Below are 17,822 nucleotides of genomic sequence, written 5' to 3'. Positions count from 1 at the left end.
GTGCTAATTGTCATGGCTGCCAAGGAAACCTTCCCACAGTTTGCAAACAGGCTCTCCACATACCAGAGGCAAGGGAGTGCTAGAGCCCTTGATGGAAAGGACTGCAAAGCACACTTGTATAGACAGACCTTAGTCTAGATCTTAGAGTTTCTTGTTTTATTTAAATAAATGTTTTCTTAAACATTAAAAACAGGTCTAGGGGCTGCATCCACGCTCAGAACTTCCAAGCAGCAAGAGAGATTCACTCCCTGTGGCTGCCCCCCTCTGCCCAGCAACTTTAAAATGATTTCCTCTTAACAGCTTGTTTGGTGTGGGTGTGCTGGTGGGGACCTAATACAGGGCCTTGTACACATGACCCCTGGCAGGTCAACGATACTCCATGGTAGGCCCTACTCACAAGAGTAGTGAAACAGCAGCAACTGTACTGTGGGGGTGAGGGTGCTGTCTCAAAGCTGGGCAGGTAGGGAGTGAGGGTGGAGAGGGTGAGGGAGTATGATCAGAATACATGTAGGAGATTCAAATTAAGAATTAAGAAAAAACAATTATAAAAGCTATTGTGAATTTTTATCACACACAAAAAAAGATTTTCTTTAAAATAAAAATGTAGGTGGAGCCATAACAGATGCCTCTTGAGAGTATCTCAGAGAAGAGGAATAGACCTGGCATGACCCATCCCAGGTACAGAGTGTCAAACACAAACAAAATCTGTTTCACATCACCACAAAGAAAACTGACAGACAGACTATACCAGGGCTTCTTGTCTACTCAAGCGTTGTTGCTTCCTAACAGAATTCTCCATCTTTAGTCTGGGCCAGACCCCTCACTAGAATTGCCAGGCCTGGTGAGAGGAAAGTGGCCGGTCAGCCTTGTTGGCCACGACTGCCCCTTTCTGCAAAGTGGCCACAGGACATTCAGAACTGCCTACCAAGTGCTCGCCTTCTCCACTTGGTGTTCTGGGTAGCACACTTAACTTTCTGACAAAAGTGCAGCTCCCAGGGCAGAACCCACAAGCCCAGCTGCACAAAGATGTTCTGCTTCCAACCTGAGACATGCATCTGAACCCACAGGAGGGAGATGTCTCCAGGTGCTTGTGTTGGCAGACAGACAACCTCTGAGCAAAATTGTTTCCACATGCCATACCACACCTTGGGGAAGGAAGGAGGAGGTAGTAACCATCTTGCTCAGTAGACACACTGAGGTGGATGGAGGAGGCAGGTTTAGAACATCTCACACTCACTAGGCCTCACCTAATCCTGCTAGAAACCAATTCCTGGAGAGCTGGCCAGGACAGCACAGGCCCTGGGCCCTTCAGGATCCTTTTTAAAGGCAGTCCTACCCAAGCCCTGTCCTCTGCTCCTGCCTCGTACCCCCTTGCCCTGTACCTACCCAGTCTCCCATGGACTCTAATCACATCCACCTCTGATCCTTAACGCTGTGCTAAACTTCAGCCCGGGACCGGAAGTGAAGGAACTAGAGATGCCAATATTTGTTTAAAAATCATCTTGTTAGAAACCCACCCGCACCCGCCCCTGCCCCCTTCTCTACTGAAATCAGATCGTCGTCCCTTTAGATCACTTTACTGTTTTCAAAAACACCATTCCCAAGACCACCCTCCCGAAGAAGGCAGGGGGGGTTGGGGAGGGAGGGGCGGCTGGGTGTCAGTCATCTCATTCCGCATCTCCAAGCACGCCAGCCCTTCGCCGGCAGGGTACCTCAGTCCAGAACAATCCGAGGCCGCTAGGATGGAGGCACAGGGAACGAGACGTCGTGAGGCACCCTGGACCACGCAGCTCGGTTCCTTGGCTGGGTGACCGAAGCCACTAATGTTTAACCTGCGCGCGCAGCGGCGAAGTAGCTCCGCCTGGAACCGCGCACCCTCCCCCGGCTCCAGGCTGGAATCCAGGCATAGTTTTCCGGGGAGGCCTCCGTCACCCTGGGGGTCACTCGGAGCAGGGGCTGAAGACTGGAGGTCTGGGGAAGGTGCCACGTCCTCACTCACCCCACCCATAGGTCCAGACTCACCCCATCTCCGCGGGCAGCCCGAGGATGCTGCCAGCCAGGCTGACACTACTAGCCGAATGCAGGGATCCTGCGCGCCTCTCCACGCTAGCAGCTCAGGGCCCGGGGTCTGCAGTGCCTCCCACCCCCACCCACAGCAGAGGCGGAGCCTCTCCCCAGCGCCCCGGAACAGCTATTTTTAGAGCTGTAGGGGATGGAAGAAGGAGCCTCTTTGACTCCGTTAAGAAAATCCAGCATCTAAGTTCCTAGGCCTTGATGAGAAGCAGGACAGACACTTTTGTCTCCCTCCCTTCACTTCCACATCTCACCCATGGCTGGACGCAGCCACTGTCCGGTAAACTAGGCCAGCCGGCGGCGGCTGCTTTGCAGGCATCTCTGCAAGCCCGCCAAACTAAAGGGATTTGGCCAAGGCCCACATAAGGAGACACTTGGAGAGTGCTCCGTTTGATCAAATGGCAATCATTTTCCAGATCCCTTATGCAGATCCCAGGAAGCTGGGGCAGAAGCTGGAGGGAATTATTTTCTCTCTCCTGATTATGGGTCCTGCTGCCTTCTCGTTGGGTCTCATTGCTTTTAAGTTCTGGGAGGCCTTTGTTGTATCTTAGGGCCTTCTCTCGCCACAGCTTCCATATGCCAAGCTCTACATTTTGGGACAGCAAAGATGAAAATACTGGAAATAAGTGTCGGCAAGGGTGGGGAGAAACTCAAATTTCCGTGCGTTGTTGATGGGAATACAAAATGATATTACTGCTGTGGAAAACAAAATGGTGACTCCAAGGAGAAGTTACTTTGGGTCACCGTATGATCCAGCAATTAACATGTTGTGGTGATCTGAATTAGAATGGCTCCCATAGGCTTATATATTTTAATGCTTGGTCACCATGGAGTGGCACTCTTTGAAAGGATTAGAAGGATTGGGAGGTGTGGCCTTGCCGGAGTAGGTGTGGCCTTGTTGGAGGAAGTGTGTCACTTGGGGGTGGGCTCTGAAGTTTCAAAAAGCCCATGCCAGACCCAGTCTCTCTTTCTCTGGACTTACAGATCAGGATGTATCTCTCAACTACTTCTCCAGCACTATGCCTGCCTGGCGCCATCCCCTCTGTGATGATAATGCACTAAGCCTGGAAAACTGCTAGGCGCCCAGTTAAATGTGATTCTTTGTAAATAGTTGCCTTGGTCATGGGATACTGGTGTTTAAAATAGCACTATCTGGCTGGCAAGATGGCCCAGCAAGGGAAGGGTTTTGTCACCAAGCCTGATGTCCTGAGTTGAATTCCTGTAACTCACACAGTGGAAGGAAACTCCTAAAAGTTGTTTTCTGACACTTGGGCATACAGAGGCGCGCACGCACACGCACACGCGCGCACACACACACACACACACACACACACACAATGTAAAATAAAATAATAGCGTTGACTGCAGTGGTGGTGCATGCCTTTAATCCCAGCACTCGGGAGGCAGAGGCAGGCGGATCTCTGTGAGTTCAGGCCAGCCTGGTCTACAGAGTGAGTTCCAGGAAAGGCGCAAAACTACACAGAGAAACCCTGACTTGAAAGACCAAAATAATAATAATAATAATAATAATAATAATAATAATAATAATAGCTAATTGAATAAACAACACACAGTTTATACATATAATGGAATATCATTTACCCTTAAAGTGGAAGGAAGTACTGGCATGTGTTATAACATGTTTTTAACATAAATCAGCTTTATTTTACTCCATTCAGACTACTACAGTAAAATACTACAGACTGAACAGGAACTCATTCCTCTGGCTTCTGGAAGCTAGGAAGTCTAAGATCAAGGCATGAGCAGACTCCATCTTTGCTGAGCATCTATTTCCTGATAGACCCATGTTAGAGTCTAGTCATCCTCTGGAGACTCCTCTATAAGGGTACTGAATCCAGCTGTGAGGTCATGGTTAGGATTCATGACCTAATCACTTCCAAGAGTCCCCATTCATAATAACATCACTGCTATTGTTTGGTTAAGTGCCCCCACAAAGGTCCATGTGGTAAAGCCTTGGTCTCTAGCATGGTACTATTGAGAGCTGGTAGGACATTTAAGAGATAGAACCTAGCAGATGGACTTCAGGGTATCAGGTATAGACCTTGAATGTGATAGTGAGACCCCAGTTCCTGCTTCACTGCCATGGAGTAAGAGATTTCACTCTGCTATGATCTATTACCTACCATAAGCCTAAGCAATGGGGCAAACAACTCTGCCTCCTATTGAAATCTCTAGAACTGTGAGCCAAAATAAACCTGCTTTTTTATATACTGATTTTATATTGACCAAAAGCTAACAGATATGCAAAGTAAACAAGCTAGTCATAAAAGTAAAGAGTCGTATGATTTCACATAAGGGTGTCTTAGGGTTTCTATTGCTATGAAGATCATCTCGACACACCATGACCACAGCAACTCTTATAAAGGAAAACATTTAATTGGGCCTGGCTTACAGTCCAGAGGTTTAGTCCATTGTCATCATGGCAGGAAGCATGACAGCACGTAGGCAGACATGGTGCTGGAGAGGGAGCTGGGAGTTCTACATTCAGATTGGCAGGCAGCAGGAATAGAAAGTGACACTGGACCTGGCTTGAGCTTCTGAAACCTCAAAGCCCACCCCCAGTATGGTATACTTCCTCCAAAGTGGCCATATCTACTTCAACAAGGCTACACACACCTCCTAATAATGCCATTCCCTATGGGCCTATGGGGGTCATTTTCAATCAAACCACCACACAGGACATAACCAAAAAGAGTCAAATTCATAGAGACAGAAAGCAGGAGAGTGATTGCTGGGGTCCATAGAGATGAGACATAGAGTTGCTCTTGACGAGTGCAGAGTTTCAGTTGGGGAATGGTGAGCAATTCCCAGGCATGCCAGCAGTGATGGGTACATGACAATATGAAAGCTTAGTGTCCTGAAATTTACACTAAAGATGGCTAAAAGAGCAAACCTTATGAGAGAGAGAGAGAGAGAGAGAGAGAGAGAGAGAGAGAGATATTACCACAAATTTTTAAATGTAAGGGGAAATGATGATCAGAAACAAGGAACAAATAAGAAATATGTTACATCCTTCTATAGGAAATCTTTCTCTTCCTCCCTTCTGACTGTGTGAGGTGTAGGACAGGGAACATCTATGACAAGGTCTAAGCTGGATCAAATGTGGAAGTATGACTTTGGGTTGAGGAGGTAATGGACTGCAGGGCAAGATGGAAATCACAGCTATTGAAAACTATTCCCTCCTTTTCAGTCAACTGAATTTCCCAGAAAGGGAAATAAACACCTGAGCATCCCATGTATGGGAGTCTTGGTTGGCTCAAAATGGGGCTTCAGCTTTTGGCTAGGGTTGACTTGAATACATACATATCAAGTTTGCCTTAGCAAAGGAAGGCACCCATTTATACATGGGGAAACTGAGGTTGATGGAAATCACACACAGAAATGCACACACAGGTAGCTTTGGCTACTTTCTGTAAACTTTGAAGATTAAAGACAGCTAAGAAACCAATAGGCAAGAATGCTCAGTGTGAGCCTGGGAAGACACACCATGGATTGCCCAGGCCTGAGCTGAGCCTAGAAATATTTTAGCTAACGGGGTGCTCATTTACAACCCTGCCAATTAGAGTTTTTCTACTTTACAGTTAAGGAAAGTGAAGGTCAGAGAGGTCATAGTGACTTTCTTGAGGTTACACAGTTTAGGGATGAGGAATATGGATTTGTCTTTGATTTCAAAGCCTGGACACTCCTCTCAGCTAGAAGAGAGTCTTGAGCACATAGCATGTGCAAGGTCTGTTCTTGGTGAGAAATCACAAGCACTGAGAAGCTGTCACTTTCTGTTACCACAGCATACAATATGGCAACATCAATGGTACCTGGTTAGCCCATGTTTAGATACAGGGGAAGGAGATTGGCTCTAGATCATTGGTACCCTGAGCCACTGGACCATGACTGTTGGCTGAAAAAGAGGGGAATGGTTTTCAATAGCTGTGATTTCCACCTTGCCCTGCAGTCCACTACCTCCTCAACCCAAAGTCATACTTCCACACTTGATCCAGCTTAGACCTTGTCATACACCTGTTCCCTGTCCTACACCTCACACAAGAATCTCAGGAAACAGAAGGAAATGCCTGAGCAGCCCATAAAATTGCTGCATTATAGCAGAGAAGCCAGCATCCATCCTACCCTCTAGCATGATAACCACTCATGGTGGCCCATGAGGTTTCTTTAGGGCTTTGTTGAGTGTGCAATAGTGTTGATGCAGAGATACAGAGGTATATGGTCAGAGGCAGAATTTACCCAAAAACCTAGTTTGGTCATTTCTCTTGAAAAATCTGAGAATCTGGCAGCAGTAGGTCTACACACTCACATGTCTGGAGTTGGCTGGACCTGAGAGGGGCTCTTCCTCATATGGAGCCTACACTCTAGCTCTCTCCCTGAAAACATCACTTTGAAAGAAGTCTTACCCTTCCAGAGGAGAACTCTTTTCTCAGGAAAAAGAATGTCTTCTGGAAGAACAGTGGAAATATGGGATTGAAAGAAGCCTAGCCAGGATCAGCTAGTTGGCTGACTAATCTGCCACTTATTGGCTGGCAGCGATGGTGATGGGATCAGGACAGACCTATCTCAGTGACTTCCTGCCTGGAACTCCTGTCTTTTAAGAGGAAATTCATCTTTCCCAGTTTGAAGGCAGCTTTGTGTATATAGCATTTAATTCATTAAATGCATTTGGTCTAGAACAGTGGTTCACAACCTGTGAGCTGCAACCCTTCTGGAGGTCAACAACCCTTTCACAGGGGTCACATATCAGATATCCTGCAAATCCAATATTGACATTACAATTCATAACAGTAGCAAAATTACAGTTATGAAGTAGCAACAAGAATAATTTTATGGTTGAGGTCACTACAACATGAGAAACTGTACTAAAGGGTCACAGCATTAGGAAGGTTGAGAACCACTGATATAGAAGATTTCTGAGAGTGTAAACAATCTTTCAATATATGTATGACTTTAACACAATATGAAAGTAGCTGTGATTTTAATAACAGCCTGTGCCAGCCCAATGCTATAAATACTGCTATGCCTCATAGGCTATATTCATAATTGTAAAGAATAGCCATTCTGTGTTACTTTGCCTGTCTAACCCTGATGGTCAAATAAAGAGCTGAATGGTCAATAGCAAGGCAGGAGAAAGGATAGGCCAGGCTGTCAGACAGAGAGAAAAAATAGAAGAAGAAATCTGGGAGGAGGAAGATGAAAGAAGAGAGGAGCAAGAGAACAAAGAGAAAAAGATGCCAGGGGCCAACCACCCCGCCACACAGCCTGTCACTGAGTAGGAGCAAAAGTAAGATATACAGAAAGGGAAAAATCCTGGAGGCAAAGGGTAGACAGGATAATTTAAGTTAAGAAAAGCTGGCAAGAACAAACCAAGCTAAATTCAGGCATTTATAATTAAGGATAAGCCTCCATGTATGATTTATTTGGCTGGGTGGCAGGCCCCCCAAAAGAGCCAAAACATATAACAATAAGAAATTATACTTAAGACCCCATCTATGAGTTGATCTTTGAGCATAGCCTGGTCAGAGCTCTGTGGAAGAGTTTGACAGTTCTCTGGGTTACCCACCAGAACTTGATGGTAAGACCCAATTGTTGAGGACACCACACTTTGATCACAGGACATAGGGAAATCAAGTGGTACTGACCTGGAAGTATCTTGCCTGCTAGCTATCTTCATAGTGTCAGAAGGTGATTTTCAAACTGCTGGGGGAGAAAAGCCATCAACAATCTCGCCAAGCTGTGAGCTCTATGAACCACAATAATGACCAGCCTGTCAAGATGTGCCCAATGGTGCAATGCTATGGCATGAATGTTATGAATGTAGCCAGCAGTTTTTCAATTGAACTTAGGCTGCTTAGTTTACCAAAAGGTACACCCCAGAGGAGGGAATTCATGCCTGGAACTGCAAATTTGGCTAAGAAGTAACACCCTACTAGTGTTGTTTTGCTAAAGGGTCATAGTATCAAACTGTCTTTTAAATAAATACTTAATCCTCTTTAATTTTTTAAATATAAGGTCTTACTATGCAGTCCTAGATGACCTGAGACTCACTATGTAGACCAGGCAGGCTGCCCTACAACCTCATAGAGATCCACCCACCTCTGCCGCCTCAGTGTTAGGATTAAAGGTATGCACTACCTTTACCCAACTTAAATACTTATCCTTATATCCATAGACTTTTCATCAGATAAATTTATTATGCAGATGGCAGTTAATACAAAGACTCCAAGCTAGTCAAAATACAGAAAATAAGTGACCATTGGATGTTAAAATGTGACATTTGTATCACAGCTCCCTACCACCAAGGCTCAGGGAATATCACAGAAGAGGAGATAGAAAGATTAGAAGAGCCAGAGGTCAGTGAGGATTGCTGTGAACTAATGTCTTCTGGACATAATGGGACCAAAGCTCTCAGGAGTCCACAGAAGCTGGAGGTCCTAGTCCAAGACTGCATAAGATCAACACTCCACTGGGAGAAGGAAGGGATCCATGCAGTCCTGCCTTTATCTGAGGATCTACTTGGTGGATGCCAAGATGGGGAGAGTCAGCTTCCTTCAGCAGTATGGCCCATGGCAGGTCACCCATGTGTCAGTGGTTGGTGCCCTACAGTCATGTACATACAGGCAGCACTAAGTGGACTCAATGGGTAGAAAAGGAAGAAGAGGAGGAGGAAGAAGACATGAGGAGTTAGAAGGGGACACCAGAGGGTAGATATCATTTAAATGCATTATATTTATATGTGAAATTACCAAAGAATAATTTTTAATTTAAAGAGTGAAATCAAAAAAGAACAGACTGAAAAAACTGCAATGTCATAAAATATATTAGTATTCTTAACATACAGAGTAGTTACAAACCAATAAAAATAGAAAATACCCCAACATAAAAAAACGCTATTACATGCTGCATAGAATAAGAAAATATAAATCCAGTTAAACAAGGGTAGCAATCGGCCTCTCCAAAATGAACCAGGAAATTACATTGCTCCATTTTCCTCAGAACCAGTACAAGTGTTTTAAATTTATTCTTTTTTACCATACAAATGGTACTCCTTACATAAGTTATTAATTCATTTTCCACACTTACTAATCAAAAACTCATTTTACTGCAAAACAAAGAACTTTCTAAACATCAAATTATCATTATTGACTCAAAAAAAAATCCATACAAGTACAACCCAGCCTAAAGAAATATGTCAGACTCTGATGTTGACCTATTTGGCCTCACTGGAAACACTATATATTTTTGAGTTTAAAGTGTTTTCAATCAAGTCCCTCAAACTTTTGTTTTCAGGGATGTCTGGAGAGCATTCTTCAGATAACAGCAATAAGAGTCAACCTCCTCCTTCCCAGCAGGGCTAACAGGAATTCTTATCTGTGAAACATTAAACACCCACGTTCACTGTCTCAGGGACACAAAGAGAGGGCATCATCATGGGGTAGTGAGGAGTCAGATATCAGAAAACCCAGCACCTAATGGAATAAATAAACCTGAGGCAGGACACAGGACTTGTGAATGTTTTGGATTGTTTGGTTTCTTTACAGTGTGTGTGTGTGTGTGTGTGTGTGTGTGTGTGTGTGTGTGTACATGTACACCACAGCACACATGTGGAGGTCAGAGGTCAGCTGGCAGGAGTTGGTTCTCCCCTTCTACCACATGGGTTCCAAAACTCATATTCAGGTCATCAGGTTTGACAGCAAACACCTTTGCCCAGTGAGCCATCTCACCAATTTTTTAAATAAGACTATCAGAGCCATGATTCTTGAAGAGGGAAATTAAACATAGAAAGGCAACAGATGGATGGAGAGCTTCATAAGACATCATAATTTTGTGTCTGGAAAAAAGTATAAATTTTTCCATAAAGAAAATAACCAAGAGGAAATTTCCAAAAAGACTTGGCTGATAACTGCTTACAGAAAAAAAAATAATGATATCAATGTTCATGCCTCCTGAGAAGCAGAAGTGAATTTATTTGTATTTTAATTGAAAAATTAAAAAATTACATGTGTTTGTGGTGTACAGCATGATGCTTGAAGGAAGTCAGTTTTCATCTGAACCTATGGAGGAAGCAGCTTTAAAGAGCTTGAATTTATCATTTGCTCTTAAGCAAAGGCTGGGGTGGGATAAATGTGTACACTGAAAAGGGATAGCGTGGGGAAGGCAGCCTGGGGATGAGAGGAGACTAGTAGCTAGGACACATGTGCAAGGGACTTGGCTCCTACACTTTTCTGGCTTCCTGACTTACCATGTGACCTCTTGTACATGTGTCCATCTTGTACTGTGATGCCATCCTTCATGAGGGCTTCACTAAAAGCCAAACAGACAGAGTCATCTGAGTCAAGATCTCAGCCTCCAAATGTCTGAGATAAATAAATCTCTTTTCTTAATAAATTTCTCAGTTCCAGTATTTTGTTATAGTGGCAGAAAAATGGATTAACACAGATGTCAAAGTCAAGGGCTGGGTATGATGCCACATGCCTTTAATCCCAGCACTCAGGAGGCAGAGGCAGATAGATCTCTGTGAGTTGGACACTATCCTGGTCTACATAGAGAGTTCCAGGACAGCCAGAACTGCATAGCAAGACCCTGTCTCAAAAATCAAAACAACAACAATAACAGCCATGTCCCTTTCATTCTGACAGGTGTTAAAATTAATCTTACAATATTAAATAAAATAGAACATAAACAGACCTATTAGCTACCTACCAGCCTCTTTGCAGCTATAATCTAGCCAGGGATACATTGTATTTGCACTTATACAGTACTTGCATAAAATCTTTATGAAATGCATTTTCTTTCCTCCTTCTGTCATCCTAGTGTCTGGAATAACAAGATGATGGGCCGCAGGTCCAGCAGCCACTTGGAACATGGTCTACAGATGCTAGGACAACAATCCGAAAGATTCAAGCCTGGGCTTCCAATGGCCACTATTAATATACCTGTCCTAAATTATCTGCTTTCAGACTTGCTACTCCATGAAGGATAAATATGTTCTATGTTTACAGCCACTTTTCTTTTGAAGTATTATTACCAGAGAAAGTTAATCCTGAAGATGTGGATTAGCTCCTAGGCCCTAGAGACAGTGGAGACCAAGCGAGAGTGGGGCAGCCCAGAAGTGTCCAGTTTCCCACGGCAACAGTAGCCCTCTATGTGTTACCTGTACCTGGCTCCCTGGACACGTCCCCATCTGCACCTTGAATCAGAGCTCTGTAAGTCTTAGGACAGTGCTTTCGATAGAGATTTTCCACCAGGGTGTTGCTTCCTCTAACCACAGTCCTGCCCTCTTGATTCATATAGTTCCACAAATGTAGCGCATAGGAGTTGTTGAAGCTTGGCTCTGTGTCCCACACTTGATAGTAGCGTCTCCACTCTGGATAGGGGATAGGGTAAAATCTCTGGGGATGAAGGAAGGAAATATTCAGACACTTCAGGTCACCCAGCTCATGGAAGTCTTTAAGTCTGCACCACACCCTTAACATCCTTGTCATCAAATTGGGACCTTGGTTGCCCCAAATGCGTGAGTTATAGTGCTCGACAAAGTTCTCCATGCAGGCCCACAGAAAGGGGTGGTGGGGGAGAAACCCAAATACACCATTACTGGAGTGCCGGGAACCCTGGGCTGCCAAGAAGTTCTCTTCGGGGATGGGCCTGATGGAAATGACATCAGTGTCCAAGTAGATGCCACCGTATTTCCAGATGATAGCCAGGCGGGATGCATCTGAGCTGACATGGAGCCAGTGTTTCTCAGTACTGCTGTTGACCTATGGGAACAGGTACAAATGAACCTGAAAGTAGTATAGGTGGCTAGGAAGGACCACAACATGGTAGATTCCCCAAAATCTAAATAGATTTTGACTGCAAGCAAAACTTCACAAATTTCTCAATTTATCTTCACACACACACACCCCAATTTTCCTTGAAGTAGAGTTTATAGCAATTAGTAGCAATGCAAATATTTTTAGCAGTTATTGAAGATTTCAAAAACTGGATTTTCTTTCAGCAAAGCAGTGGAAAGATAGAGGCAAAATTCAGCAGGAATTTCACAATGAACAGTGTGAGTCAATCTTCCACGTGGGTGACAATACCACAAACATGAAACTGTGAGGGATGGATTTTTTTTAAATCCTCAAAATGTTCAAGATTGATATTTTAAAAAATTAAAATAAAGTGAAAAATGAAAACAAGCTAGGAAACTAGAAAAAAATTAATACACTAGTTGAGAAATTGGAGGAAAGAAAAAGAATCTGAGACTGCTTGAATGCATGCCTTTGTTTGCTTGGGAGGTCCCTTAATGAAGTTCACTAAGGACCCACTTACTATGCACCAAGCACTGTGAAGTTGCTGAAAGCAAATTAATGAGCAAACAGGAAAATCCCCACTGGGGAGATCGACAATAAACAAACGTATACTGCATTGGGTGTTGATAAGGACCACAAAGGGAATAAAATACTAGGCGAGAGGACTATAAAGGGGTGAGAGAGTGCACAATGTTATATTAGGCTCCAGCAGAAACTTGAATGTAATAGATGGGTGCGCCATGAAAACATCCAGGAGAAAATGCTAAGTTGGAGCAGTGAGCAAGTGCAAGGGCCCCAAGAAAGAAGCATACGACTATGAGGCAGAAGCAGGATGAAGGAGGGAGAAGGGCAGGCAATGAGGACAAAGCAGAGTATGGGAAAGGGAGAGATCAGGCAGAATGGGATCAAGATTTGAATTTTTTTTTTTTTTTTTTTTTGAGACAGGGTTTCTCTATGTAGCTTTGCGCCTTTCCTGGAACTCGCTTTGAAGACCAGGCTGTCCTCGAACTCACAGAGATCTGCCTGGCTCTGCCTCCCGAGTGTTGGGATTAAAGGCATGTGCCACCACTGCCCGGCAGGTTGAGCAGAAAGGAGCCATGTAATCTGAATGGTTTTCCAAGGGTCACTTTGGCTGCTGTGTGGACAAGAATCTGGGGCAATGACAGGAATTGATGGAGACAGGCAAAGAAGCAGGCTAGGAGCTTGTTGAGGTCATCCAGACTTGGATCAGGGTAATAATAATCTGGTGGGGGTGAGAAAAGTGATCAGGGTCCATATTCCAGATAAAAACAGGTCAGCCTTCACTGATGGGTAGGTGGGTAGGAAAGAAATAGCTGTAAATTCGAAAATCAAGCAAGACAGAAGAGGAGCCCAGAGGAATAAAAATACATCAGTATAAATCATAGTGTTCCCTTTTGGGATGATAAGATTTTTTTTTCTTTCTTTTTCCAGAGCTGAGGACTGAACCCAGGGCCTTGTGCTCGCTAGGCAAGAGCTCTGCCACTGAGCTAAATCCCCAACCCCTGGGATGGTAAGATTTTGAATTAAAAAAAAACAACAAAAAACAAATAAGTTTTTCTGAATTTAAATATATTGAGTAAAAGATTAACCAAAGACCTTTGGTTTTGATTAAAAAAAAAAAAAAAAATGAGCCGGGCGGTGGTGGTGCATGCCTTTAATCCCAGTGTGTGGGAAGCAGAGCCAGCCTGGTCTACAGAGCAAGATCCAGGATAGGCACCAAAACTACACAGAGAAACCCTGTCTCGAAAAACCAAAAAAAAGAAAAAAAAAGAGTTGTTAAAATTCTACTATAAAGAACAAAAGCAAGTTAACATAAATTTTGTATATAAAAAACAAAAAGCCTCACAGTTGCTGAAAGTTATCCCATCATTTACAGAAACAGTTAATAGCTAGCATATATCAATGATCATTCTAAGCACTTGATAATCTACACAAATCCTCAAAGATGAGGTGCGTGGTCATTCTATCTTTCAAATGAGAAACTGAAGGATCAAGATGCTTCATCATTTGTCTTCAAGTACGGCTTGAATATGAATCTGAGCAACTTGTCTTCAGATAACCACTCATTCAAAAGAAACTATGTTATGATAAAAATCAGTATAACCTGGGAAATTCAGGGTTCTGACTGAACTAAGAGACATAGAACATCAAAAGCCTTAGGAAAGCAGAAGAGGAACCCCGCCTGGATGGAGGCATTAGCGGCAGAAGGAGGTCTTGAGGACAATACCCATGCTGGTTCTGGACATCTTCAAGAGCTACAACTACTTGTATGGTTCATATAGCAAACCCAGGGGTCCTTAGGAAATGATGGCACCATGGATCCTCTCTAACAGGTGCCTCCCAATCTATCTCCTTTGGAGGCCCAGCTGGGACAGAACATGTATTGGCCCAGTTCCCTCAAGGGTATCATGGTATGAACGCTGTAGTTACACACCCCAGCATATAACCCTGCAGACTCAGATGGAGCGGGCACTTAAGGGCTCTGCATCTCAGGACCCACTTTGCTCCTAAAATCTAACATGTAAAAACTAGATCCATCTTAGCACAACCCAAGTTTTGTCCCAAAGGATTTTGATTCCAAGAGGTTATTTATGTATCACACTGAAAGAGAGTTCTAAGTAGGGCTAAAGTTTCCTTAGTTCAGAACCATAATGAGGTTTTAATATTCTTATTGAGTGATTCGTCTGTAAGAAAAAGAGGTAGTGTGCAGCACCTCCCAAAATAACATGATTTGATATTTCTTTTTCCAATGAACAAACTACAATTTAGGTAAGAACAGTCTAGTTCAGGTATGGGAAAGGTTGTGCAGTCCTGGGGCATCCTTAGAGGCATGGACCAAACTGTCTGTCCCCTCCATTCCTGACACCTGTCTTCCTGGCCTGTTACATACCCTGTTGCTCCTGGGACAGTGATACTCACTTTCCAGGAACTCTCCTGCTGGCAACTGCCAAGACTAACATATGGACACTTAGCATGTTTGAATTTATCCACTTCCTCCTGACCAGTCCAAAATTTACATTTCCTTTCCAGGTCTTATAACAGATGGGACTTTGGCATCTAAAAGCCAAATACTACTGACCCCAGAAGCTGCCTTCAATCCCAGTCCCTGCCAGCCTAATCTACTAAAAGTGTCCACTCAGGGTTACAGTGTAGTTTGACAAATGTTTCCAAATGATAGCAACTAGATTCAAGTGTGCCAACCACACCAACACACCAGAACCCCACTAATGAGGCAAGACAGAGCAGGGGAGGGAGAGGTTTCTTCTCTTTTTATGAATGTGCTATAATGGGCTAAACAATGACCGCCCAAAGATGTCAGGTCCTAATTTCTGGGAACCTGTAAGTATGGGGAGAGGATGTTTGCAGACAGAATTAAGACAATGATATTGAGATGGTGTGATGATGCTGATGAGTCCTTGAAAATATCAGAGACGTTATTTAAAGAATGGGGTGGACAGAGACTCTAGGCACACAGAGGTAAAGGGAGTTTAAAGAAGGAGACAGCAATAGATTGATGGGCTACAAGCCAAGGAACAGCTTGGCCACCAGAAGCTGTTAAGGAACAAGGAACAGTCCTATCTATAGCTCCTGCTGTGACTGTGGCTTCCAGAGCTGAGAGCATAAATGTCTGTTGCTGTCAGTCACCAGATCTGAGATCATTTGTTAAAGGAGCCTTTGTAAACTAACAGAGCAACAGAGACGATAACCTCTCTTTTGCTAGTTGGCTCACAAAGCTTAAATATTCACTGACGGTCGGGGGGGGGGGTGAGCATTTAGGTAGAACTTCACATGGCAAGCAAAGGTTACGACACCAACTTTTTAATTATTTCTGTTTTAAAAAAATAATTTTCTTAGCCAGGCGGTGGTGGCACATGCCTTCAGTTCCAGCACTCAGAGAGCAGAGGCAGCTGTATCTTTGTGAGTTTGAGGTTAACTTGGTCTGCAAAGCAAGTTTCAGGACAGTCAGAGCTGTTACACAGAGAAATGCTATCCCAATAAAAAAAAGAAGATGAATTCAAAAATTTTGAGTCACTTCTATTTAAATCACATTCAAACATCTGTTGTAATAGCTGTTTGGTTTCTTTGGTTTTTGCTTGTTTGCTTGCTTGTTTGTTGGAGGGACTTGATTGTCTGTTTTTTAGAATTCTTTGTTTTTTGAGACAAAGTGTCAAGTAGCCCAGGCTGGCCTACAAGCTACTATAATGCCAAAGATGACTTCAAATTCCTGATCTCCCTACCTCTACCTCGAAAGTAATAGGATTATTGGTGTGTGCCCCATGAAGGCTTCCTCTATTCTTTTTAATGCTGGAGATGGCTGCATAGCTGAAATTATTACAATTGCATTGTAAAGGAGGCTTTCATTCCATGTTGTCTTATACTTCCCATAAGATGTCAGTAAAAACCAAAAAAAAAAAAAAAAAAACCCAACTCAGGTAAGCCCTGTCTAATGGAATCCTTGAGTAACTGCACTCTAATTCTCTTAAGCACTACCCAACTATGCACCCTCTGTGAGACCAACGGTACATTGAAATATTATTTATTTATTGTGATATACTGCTAAGAGGAGAATTATTGGATCTCTAGGAGTTCCAGGGGCTTCTCGATCATATCTTGCCCCAACCCAATCTCGTGGAGCATCATGTCACTCATCCTTCCTGAATTTTCAACCTACATCATTTCACTTCAAACATTGCCTGGTTTCTACCTCTGGTGTTGAAAAAGTTTAACATAGATGGGCTTTAAATGATAGTGAAAAGTAAGTGTTCCATGTATCTAAAAAGGATTTTAAAAATTCATTCTGTTAAGAAGAGGCTCCAAAACAGCAAAGAGACTCAAAGAAATTAGCCTGGATGCAAAGGAAACCAGCCCAATCACTTAACTGATGTGTCTCCCATTTACCTGAATCAGAAATCCAACCCATTAGTCTGAGTGCTAGACCTGACTCTTTCCCAAGCCCCTGTACTCAGTTTACCTATCTACAGTGAGTGCATTTGACCCATTATTTTGCAGGTTCTGTTTCTCCTTCCCAACACAGACTTTCTCAATGCTTTGAACACTTACTTTGGTGTACCATGAAAACAAGGGTGTGTCTTCAAACAGTTTTTTCATGTCCAAAGGGACAAAGAAAACATTATCTATGGCTGAGAGCAGGGAGAAGGCTGGGTAGCTGGTGTTTGAATTCAGCTGTGTGGCATTGCTGAGCCTTTTCATAAAGAAGATGACCGGCTGCTCCGGGTAGATTTTGGCAGCAGACTCCACAGCACAGGAGACCAGTGGAGGTGGCTCCACTCTTTCAGAAGTTTCTATGAACACAATGCTTCGTCCACTGCTCAAGAGGCCTTCCTGCCCCGGAGAAGATGTGAAGAGAGGCAGGCAGGCAAAGAAGCATTGGGACCTCAGGGTGAGATGGTATAGCAGGCCACAGGCAAACACCAGGACCAGCGACAGGGAGAGGTGGAGTTCCCTCAGCATGTCCTCCAGCTCTCCCAGCCTCTTCTTCAAGCAAGGCAGTTCATCAGAATTCACCCTGGTGCTCCTAGTAGAGGCAGCATGCAAGAAAACGAGTAAGAATATCACTTATCGGTTAAGCTGGAAGAAGTCCCAAGTGAAACATGGTCAAGACTGGCAATATCAAAAAAATTCATCTTAGATTTAGATTTATATAGGAAGACAATTAATTTAATATATACTATTAATAATAATAAATACTATAAAACACTAATTAATATATATACTACTAATTAATATAATTTAACATATATACTATTAACAGAAGAAACAGAAAGCAACCATCTCACAATTCTGATTCAATAGCGGTCAAGAATGCAGGAAATTTTGACTCACAGTCATGATTTTTTTTAAAATTACAAGAAAACTTTCTTAATCTGATAAATAATGCCTGCCAGAACAATA

The 17,822-nt window shown here is 43.4% G+C and overlaps 2 protein-coding genes across 6 annotated transcripts in view; both read right to left on the bottom strand.

Annotated features, from left to right (window-relative positions):
* The window catches only part of Dzip1l (DAZ interacting zinc finger protein 1 like), a 38,407-nt gene extending 36,116 nt beyond the window's left edge, over positions 1-2,291 (bottom strand). For 2 of the 5 annotated variants that reach the window (XM_036193752.1, XM_036193753.1), the window contains exon 1: positions 2,023-2,291. The gene's annotated coding sequence lies outside the window, so the exon portion shown is untranslated. Of the gene's footprint in view, positions 1-1,712; positions 1,813-2,022 lie in introns of those variants that run through there. The other 3 variants (XM_036193751.1, XM_036193749.1, XM_036193750.1) reach the window with 3 other exon arrangements.
* On the bottom strand, positions 1,586-17,381 carry A4gnt (alpha-1,4-N-acetylglucosaminyltransferase). The gene is made up of 4 exons (XM_036193646.1): positions 16,971-17,381; positions 11,249-11,852; positions 2,328-2,689; positions 1,586-2,191 (listed from the first exon to the last, which is right to left on the bottom strand). The coding sequence occupies exons 1-4, from the start codon at positions 17,379-17,381 to the stop codon at positions 1,586-1,588; spliced, it is 1,983 nt and encodes a 660-aa protein (XP_036049539.1).
* Positions 17,382-17,822: the final 441 nt, after the last annotated feature.

The sequence above is a fragment of the Onychomys torridus genome, chromosome 7, assembly GCF_903995425.1.
Source record: "Onychomys torridus chromosome 7, mOncTor1.1, whole genome shotgun sequence".
Taxonomy (NCBI): Eukaryota; Metazoa; Chordata; class Mammalia; order Rodentia; family Cricetidae; genus Onychomys; species Onychomys torridus.
This window is presented reverse-complemented; position numbering and strand designations above follow the sequence as displayed.